Here is a 9,620-nt window from a genome sequence, read left to right on the forward strand (position 1 = left end):
CAGACCAAGTAGATCATTTGTAGCTATTGGACCTTGGTGTCAAGAAACTTTTGTAGGCACATTCCTCACTTATTGGTAAAGGGGATTAATCAGATTTGGGGAGGGGCAAAACCCATGGGTGGCATACACATGGCAGTCAGGTTAAGCAAAATTGCTGAAGACATTCAGCTCTTTGGAATACCTGATGTAGCTCTTGGAAAATTCTATTTATTTTCTAACATAAATTTGGCTAATTTCTAAGTAGGTTACAGGATTCTATGTATAACAGTTAGGAACTGAGTTTGCATGTAACAGAATGGCCTAAATAAACGAGAATTTATTTTTCTCCCATGAAATGAAAGGTCCAGAGGTAAGTGATTAGGGCCGGCAAGACATCCCCAAAATGACATGAGGAACCCAGGCTTCTTTGTTTTTGTACCCATCCATCCTCGGAGTGTGCTTATGGTCAAAAGATACTTCCTAAGGCTCCAGTTGAGGAGAGGCAAAATGTTACATGCTGGCTAAGACTCCTTTAAAGAGTTTTCCTGTAGGGATGCCTAGGTGGCTGAGCAGTTGAGCGTCTTCCTTCAGCTCAGAGCATGATCCCTGGGTCTGGGGATTGAGTCCCACATCAGGCTCCCTATGAGGAGCCTCCTTCTCCCTTTGCTTGTGTCTCTGCCTCTTTGTGTGTCTCTCATGAATGAATAAATAAATAAAATCTTTAAAACTAAATAAATAAATAGTTATCCTAGTAAACCTCACCCCGTGAGTTCTGCTTAGATCTCAGTGACCAAACCATATCACATGACTATCTTATCTGTAGCAAAGGCAGGAAATGTAGAGTTTTACCTAAGCAGATTGGTACCCAAAACATTGGACTTCCAGTAAGAGGAAGAGGAGAATGGATATGCAATTGGCTAACAGTCTTTGCTACAATCCACCCCTCAGCTACCCAACGTCCCTTTTAAAAAAGAAAAGAAAAGAAAACTGGGAACACACTCAACCTCCTCCTCAATGGCAGTACCTCCAAAGACTCATCTAGTTAATATATTCAGCTGAAAGTCCAGAACTGCTGGGTAATTTCAGATCTTTTGACAGGTCTGAACATGGCATGTTGTGGTCTGGGATCCCATATGTTAAAAGAAAAGCTAAATGCCCCCTTCTCCAATATTATACAGATAGAGAAAGAAGAGAATAATTATAGTAAAAATTCCCACCTGGGAAAGCAATGATCCAAACTTACTAGACAGGAATAGCAGAGTCTCTGCCCTTGGGTAGAGAAAGTTCCTTGGTTCATATGGCAGCTCCTGGTTCTGCTTCCTTGGAGGGTTTCTTTGGCTCCTGTCCTCTGTATCCCCTGGTTCTCTACTCTGAAAGATTTTTTTTTTTTTTTCAAATTGTCTGTTGTCTTTGATGGCCATATCTGAGTTATATATCTGGGAGCATGCCTAAGAATATACTTCTTATATAAACAACCTAAATGTCCACCATTAGGAGACTTGGTAAATAATGATAGTATAGCCACATAGTAGAATACAGTGTGGCTGTTAGCAGTGAGGGAGATCCAGCGTATTAATAGGGAGTGAACTTTGAGATATGTTAAGTAAAAATAGCTAAGGTAAAGGAAAAGATCATGTATATGATATACTCCCATTCGTGAAAAGAGGGGAAAGGGACAGAGATTTGCTGTGTATGCATAGAATACATTTGGAAGGATACATAAGAAATTGTTAACATTGATTTTTCTACCGGGAAGGGAACTACAAAATCAGAGGTCGGAGGGGCGCTTTTACTTTTCATCTTACACCCATTTATTCTAGGTGAATTTTTTTTTACCATGGGTACATATTTTCTGTTTTAATTTATATGTTGCTTGATAAAAAAATTTTTTAACTGAGGAGAAAGAGAAATGACAAATGATTTATGAGTCTTTATGATTCATAAAAAGTGTTTACCATTTAACTGACTTCAGAGTCCCTCAAGAAAGTGGAAACGGGACCTTTGATATTTTCATTTTCTGGATGGGTGGGCAGCTAAGCCTTTGGCTGTCCAAATACATACTGTAAGGCCCATATTTCCAATTTTTCTTTATCCTGTTTAGCAGAATGTAAGAGTCATATTCTCTTTTTCTCCATAGTGGAAATTTTGCTCAGCCGACAAAAGAAAGCTGAACTTCTAAAGAAGATGACTGATGTGGCTGTTCGAATGTCAGAGGAGCAATTGGTTGAGCTCAGAGCTGATATCAAGGTAAAACTTCCTTCTCCTTTCTGCCTTGCTTCTTATCCTCGGGGACTAAAGCAGCAAATCTCCATAATTCATGGCCATGCCTAATTATTGAACTCAAAATCTTCTCCTCTCAAACCTGGACCTCTTCCGTGTTCCTTTTCTCTATAAGTGGTGCTGTCATCTATCCAGGTGTCCAACCTGGAAACCTTAGCAAATTTCTCCTTTCCCATATTAAATCTATCAGCAGATCCTGTCCATTTGACCTCCTGCTAAATCTCAGATCTGACCTTTTCTCCCCATCTCCATCACCACCATCATGGTCAAGCTACTATTATCTCGCTTGGACTTCCATCATAGCCTTTTAACTGATTCCACCCCCCACTTTGCCACTGCCCACCTTCCCCAGTCCTCCATATCTGTTCCTCACGCTACAGTCACTTGCTTCAAACATTTCATTGCTTTTAGGATAAAGACTATAATCCTTAACATGGCCTGTAGGGCTGTGCAGGGTCTGGTTCTGCCACCATCTCATTTCACACCATGCCCTCTCTGCCCCTTGTTCTCTATACTCTAGCCATCTTAGCTTCTCCTTTCCATAAACATATTCTGTTCCCTCCTGCTAGAAGGCTATTGCATATGCTTTTCAATCTGAACAAAACTCCCACTCCCAGCACACAGGGGACTTGTGACCTGCTCATCCTTCCTGACTTTCCTGTCTTATCCCCTACTTTGTGCTTTCATAGCATACTTATCATTTTGTGTTTATTTGACTGATCTGTCTTCCCAACTAGATTGTGAACTTTACAGTGGCAGGAACTAGCATAACTCCAGTATAGTGCCTTGGCACATAGTGGGTATTCAGTAAATACTTAAATGGTTTTTTGGTTGATTCTGATTTTATGAGAAAAGTGAGCAGTTTGAGATGTTGATTATATTGTAATCTGTTTATAAAGATGACCTAGGTTCAACACTCCTATATCTTAAATTCTTTATATAAAAGAACAATGTTTCTGAGACTAAGGGTAGAAGCCTGAAAGAGGTTGAGGTGTTCATGGGTAGCTGTGGACACTGGCATTCTAAATGATTGTTTATAACTTGTGAGCTGTGTGAACAAGAGGAGTTGTCTGTCCCTTCTCCTGAGTCCTTAACCTCTGTTCTTTCTAAACGCATGAGACTTACTGCCATCTTTAAGAGGAATGCTTGTCTCAGAGGTGATTTCACAGTCTTTGTAAAATAAAAGCAGGTGGAAAATCATCTAAGCCTTTTCAGGTATCCTTGTTACTGTTCTGACCCAGTCTTTAACTCCTTCCCCTTAGACTCTGTTGGGCTGAAATAGCAAAGTAATGCCAATATGAAATTACCGTTTCTGATTAACTAGAACTATATTACTAAAAATTACAGAACGTCGTTTCACATTGATGCTAGTCAGTCTCATTCAACTATCTGGGAGAAGCCGGAAACCCCTTTGGAATTAGACGAGAGTTCTGGCTCTCACAGGCTTCATCTGTTCTCCTTCCCACATGGTTAAAAAGCTGCTAGAAATATTTCTGCAGGCTGACTAAGGATCTGTTTCTCTCCACGTTTTCAGTGTACTGAAGTGGGTGCTGTGCAAGTTAAATGTCTTATTTCCAGATCATTTTATTTCCGTCATTCCTGTTATGTCTCTGGCTCAACAAACCCTAGAATTTGTTTCAGAATTACTCTGACTGATATTAATGTCTGAAGGCTTTATGTTAGAGTTTCATGTGCTTTCCTAAGCCAAAGTGTACTCTGAAGCTTTAGGACTTCAAGGCTCAGAGGGAATTTTGATGTCTCCTTTCCCATTTTACTGCTTGTAGATCCATCCCAGGGATTCTGATGCATTTGATTGTAACCCTTGAAAATCCAAAGTGGAATTAGATCACCTACTAGAGGACTGCCTGAGAGTTCAATTCTTGTAAATTATATCTAGGCCTTTTTAACTTTTCTTTTTCGCCTCCTTTTCATCTGGGAAAAAAAAATTATGTCAAGCTACGTTGGAGATTGTTTACTGAAAGACACCCCCAGAAGCGCTTTATTCTTGATATGTTTCTCGTCCCACAGTCTCTAGCTAGTTTTGACCCGAGGGGTTGGTTACTTCTCAGTACAGTCTGCTTAGAAGGATTAAATTATTTGCAGCACAAACCTTTCTCATTTGCAAGGTTGGCTTTTCACACGAATGATTTTCCACCTCAGGAAGTTGTCACCACTTCAAGGACTATAACAAATCCTACTTTATAAAGGGATGAAGCGGGTTTCCTAAGGAAGTCCCTATTAAAAAACACCAAGCCATCTATTTACATGGAATCATTATTGTAACTTATGAGCATTTTTGCTGCCTCTGGGCTTTGGTATAAAATGGAACAATATAGAGAGTAGCCAATAGTGGAAAGATGGCCCTCTACTATAAACTTTTTCTTCTATCTTTATAATTTATTTCTCTTGATTTATACCTAATGGACTTTGGCCATGATGTAGCATTTCATAAAGCTCCCCAATAGACTTCTCTTTGGGCCTTAAGGAAATGACTGAATTTTCGTCAGTCACCCAGCATAGGTAATATAATGGCCATTTTGCAAAATTTGAAGCAGTAAAAAAGAAGACAGTGGAAAACAATTCTGTTTCATCTCTCTATAGCAAGCTCTGGTTCCTATGTATCCTGCTTGTCTCACCTGGAGGCTCTTCTTTGTCCTTTCTCCAGCACTTTGTTAGTGAGCGTAAATATGATGAGGATCTGGGACGAGTAGCTCGGTTCACCTGCGATGTAGAGACTCTAAAGAAGGACATTGAGTCATTTGGACAAGGTGAGATGGAGAGGGATTCTGGGTGCTAAAGGTGGTAATGAGAAGACCACCCATCAGAGACCAAAGTTGTGGCTTCTCCACGGATTCGTCTTTAATGACTCTTGTGTTTTTGTTTGTTTGCTTGTTTTTGTGAAAAGTAATTCTGAGATACTTTAGTCACTGGATGCAAATTCTTTGAGCTCAGAAGATGGGTGTTTTCCAGCTCCCTAAATTTGCAATGTTCTGAGGCTCTGGAGTCAGACCAAGTTTGAATCGTTGCCTTTATATTAACCTCTGGAACTTCATTTCACTCCTCTCCCAACTGGAGAGATAATGATATCTGCCTGGCCTGGCACAGAGTAGGTGTGCCAGGTGTGCTCCCCCTCCCCTGGCTTTAAGGGGAGGGGGAGCCGTCCCCTAAGGTGAGAGCTTATAGGGATGCACCAGTTAAACCCTGAGCCCAGCTCCTTTGTTCTTTCTGTGTCAGTATAAAAGTGAAGTTGGACCTAGAGCAGTGATTGTGAATTCAACATCAGTCCAGGCTTAAAATCAAGAAAAATATGTAAGAGGCTGTTTTAAGTCATTGAATTCTGACAAAGTTTGAAGTGAAAATATTCATATTTTTCAGATACATTGGTATTTTGAATTTGGGATTATTTTTGCAGAAAAAACCTTGAGAAGATACATGTTATAAAGACTAGTTCTGTTCATATTTAACTAATCTTGGTTATTTATATCTTGTATCATACAAATTTTTTTAAAAAAAGCATTTAGCTTTTTATTTACCTCTTTCTTTCTTTGTCAAGTCAGTACTTCAAAATGTTCCTGCATAGGAAACTGAACATATGGCCCATACTATTGTTCCTAGGCTTAGTCAGCTGCTGGAGCTGTAGCCAGGAGTTTAGTAGGAAATGCTGAGGAGTCATTAGTTGGTGGGGGAACGGTTTCTCCGATCTCACACTGTTCTCCTGTCTCTGAGCAGTTCCCTTACAAAGCAGTGGGGATTCACTAACTGGAATTTAAATAAAAACTTGAAGAAAAAAAAAAAAAAAAGCAAAGAAGTGGGGGTTTGGAAGGAGTGGAAGAAGAAAGCAGAGATTTTGCTTCCTGTTACCCATTTTATAAGCTTATCTTTACAACTACTCAAGCAGACAGTTCTTTGTCTTAAATTGCTTATTGTGAAATGGAGAAATAGGAAAAACCTTACCCATTATGCTCTTCCATCATATGACAACATACTTCTCGTGTTTTTGTTCAGTGTCCCATCCAAAGAACAGCTACTCAACCAGATCTCGATGTAGCTCAGTTACATCTGTGTCCTTGAGTAGCCCATGTGATGCCTCTGCTGCTTCCTCTTCCACCTGTGCCTCTGCAACCAGCCTTACAAGTGCTAACAAGAAAAACTCGGCACCAGGAGAGACGCCTGCAGCCATAGCAAACCCCAGTGGCCGGCCCTACCAGCCTCATCGAGAGGTAACCCAGGTTCCACAGTAAGCCAGTTATGGAGGAAAGTAACCGGATCATTACAGTCTAAATGCTGACAGCTCAGTACATTACCTTCCTCTCTCGATGCCCGTTCCACACCTATTTTGAATCTCTCCAGGCCCAGTTAGTTCCAGAGAAAGCATTTGGCACATTTGTTCCAAACCACCAGCTAGCTAGATTTCCTGTTGCCAAGACTGCTGACTTTCTGATGTTGGCGGCGATCCTAGCTATTGTAGGTAGTATTGCCTGGTAATTAGTCACACAGGGAGTCATGCACCCATCTCGAGGTAGAGGAGCACCACAGTGGCAGGTTCACCAGAGTGCATCTGAAGCAGCAACTCTATAGAAGCACAGTGTGGAATATATCAGGGAGGGAGAGTGTGAACCTGGTGGTGTTGGAGAACAAACACCAGAAAGTTGAAGCATAATCCGTAGTTTCTTTTCTTGGCTTGAAGAAGATACACAAGATCAATTCAAAGCAGCGCTGTGCAGAACTGGTATTACATTGAAAGTAGAGGACAAAAATAACACCCCATGCCAGCAGCTTTCTGGTTTGTAATGTGAAAGATGTCCTGAATGTCAGAGCAGCATGATTTCATCTATGGTTCAATGATGTATAGCAAAACAGATTACAATGATGTCTATTTTATTATTCCAGATGTTCATTGTCTTTACCAAGGGCTTGTGATCTGCAGAGTTCAGACATGTGATAAGATACTTGCCCAGCTAAAGAAAAGTGACAGGTGGAGAGCCTAGGGGTGAAAGGTGGGGCAAAAGTAGGGAAGGATTTATTAATTCTGGTGCCATGGCTAGGTTGGATTGGCTGACAGAATTTTGGGAGTCTTAGCGATAGCTGAGTCCCGAGCATGGGATACCACAATTTAGGCTTTTGGAATACTCCTGTAAGCTGAACTGGAACAGACAGGGTGCCATAATGCCAGAGTGCTTTGAACATTGTATTCTTCTTTCCTCAGGTATTGCCAGGGAACAGACGAGGAGGACAAGGCTACAGGCCACAAGGCCAAAAGTCCAATGACCCGATGAACCAAGGGCGACATGACAGTGTGGGCCGTTACAGAAATAGCTCATGGTATTCATCTGGTTCCAGGTATCAGAGCGCTCCAACCCAGGCATCAGGAAACATTAGTGAGCGGGGCCAGGCCCACTCTGCAGGGACCAATGGAACTGGAGCCAGCATGGAGCCCAGCCCACCCAAGCCCTCATTCAAAAAGGGGCTCCCCCAGCGCAAACCTAGGACCTCTCAGCTTGGGGCTGTGAACTCTTGAGGGCAGTTCCAGTTGGCCTCCCTCCTCTATCCCACACAATTCAACTTGGTAACTGGACTTCTTAGGAAACTTATAGTTAGATGTAATAACAAAAAGAAGTTTACGCATATCACTTTTTATGCCATTCTAAATATTTTTGGTTTCTTCTCTCCTCATTTTCCTCTTTTACTGTTTTTGGAGGGAAAGGTGTTTATTCCCTTGACCTTTCCCAATGTTATGGATTGATTCTGATGGGTCATTTCCACCAGGAATCACGGGCAACTGATGCCAGGTTTCCCGAGGGTCATCAGTGCCGTTCTGGGTGCACCTTTCAGTTGCCGGAAGAGGCCTTCCTCAGCCCCTCCCTCTGTACAGGCTCTCAGGGGGAGGTGGGTCAGGGCTGGGCCAGCTGCCTTGCCAGCCAAAGCAGAAGCCACACATCCCAGTCGGTGCCCTCTACACGACAGTGTAACCAGGAAGCGCAGCGAGGGGCTTGTGTACTGTACTGAATTAGCCCGAGAAGGGAAAATTCAGTTGGTGAAAAGGAAAGAACACTAGAAACTGAGAATCTGCCTCTGCTCCCAGAATGTGCTTGAGATTGACACTCAGATCAGGGTTTCAGTCTCCTGCTTGGCACCGTAGCTTCACCTGCAGTCTCTTCAGAATGCCCACAGCCTCGTTTCCTGTCACCTTAGACTGCAGACCAGTCTAGGGAAGTCTACGGGAAAGTAGCATTTAATTAAAGGAAAAAAAAAAAAAGTATTTCTTTGTTTCAATGTTTGAAGATTTTTGTTGTTATTGTTTCCCCTTGTTCCTGAATCCTATTCTGATCCTCAACCACATTTATAGCAATATAATTAGTGTTGATCTAAGGTGTTACCCATCAAAAAATGGCCACGGCCTTTATAGTTGAATAAATAAAAACAACTGTGTAAATGTTCCCATCTCTGTTTCACAGCAGCAAATGCCTCCGTTTCATTATCTGGTTTTCTTTGGGCCTCGTGGGGTAGAGGTATCTTGGGCAGCTTGTTTGGGGGGTTAAATTAAGGTGGCTGCTTCCTGAGTCATTTGTCCACCGCTTAGCTTTGGAACCAGATGAAAATGTGAAGGCCAGCATGAGCAAATGCAGCTGTTGTTGCGGGACAGGATTCATAGTATAGGGAACAGTGACTTTCCAAGGGAGGCATGCCAGTTTTGAAAAACCACCGTTGCCAATGGCTCTCCTGGGCTACCCTCTCTCCTCTGCTGCCTGCCCCTTGACAGGAGTAGTGAATGTAACGGTATAATTGAGCTACTGCATGTTAGCAGGTGGCACTGGGGCCAGACCCCTCCACCCCACACCGCCCCCAGCATCCATGACTGAGTAACAGCTGAGCTTTTTCCTTCTCCAGCATTTGTCCTCTGGAGTCTGAAGTCCAGGCTGTAAGCGGCAGTGGTGCAGAACTTCGCTGCCTCAGGGCTTCCCTTGGCTCTTCAGCTGCAGCTGAGCTAGCTGCTGCCCGGGTTCAGGTTGGGTGAACAGATTGAGAGAGAGAAAGAGAGAGAGAGGAGAGAGAGTGTGTGTGTGTATGTGTGTCTCGGTTAAAAAAAAAAAAAAAGTAGTCAAGGAATACTGGGAAGCCATTTTCTAAAGGGCTGATCACCTTATTTTGGGGAATTTGTCCAGCAACACCCATCAGCCCACTGAGTGTCAGTGAAAAGCCCTGCCTTTCTGATTAATTGCTTCCCTGTAGTTTATAGAAAAATCCAGAGATTGAAGTAACCTTGAAGGATTGTAAGGTCTATCCCTGTAACCAGGTGAGATTGTATTTAACCTCCTAGGTGGACGGGAGGCCACATGTTTATCAAAACCACCTTGAAGAGA

The 9,620-nt window shown here is 42.4% G+C and overlaps 1 protein-coding gene across 2 annotated transcripts in view; it reads left to right on the forward strand.

The window, feature by feature from the left end:
* Positions 1-8,716, forward strand: part of SPATS2 (spermatogenesis associated serine rich 2) — a 139,209-nt gene extending 130,493 nt beyond the window's left edge. For both annotated transcript variants that reach the window (XM_038577568.1, XM_038577567.1), the window contains 4 exons: positions 2,117-2,226; positions 4,925-5,027; positions 6,265-6,479; positions 7,466-8,716. In XM_038577568.1, the coding sequence (XP_038433496.1) occupies positions 2,117-2,226; positions 4,925-5,027; positions 6,265-6,479; positions 7,466-7,777 (740 nt within the window). In that variant the 3' untranslated portion in view covers positions 7,778-8,716. The remainder of the gene's footprint in view (positions 1-2,116; positions 2,227-4,924; positions 5,028-6,264; positions 6,480-7,465) is intronic.
* The last annotated feature ends 904 nt before the right edge of the window (positions 8,717-9,620 follow it).

The sequence above is a fragment of the Canis lupus genome, chromosome 27 (genome assembly GCF_011100685.1).
Source record: "Canis lupus familiaris isolate Mischka breed German Shepherd chromosome 27, alternate assembly UU_Cfam_GSD_1.0, whole genome shotgun sequence".
Classification (NCBI taxonomy): domain Eukaryota; kingdom Metazoa; phylum Chordata; class Mammalia; order Carnivora; family Canidae; genus Canis; species Canis lupus.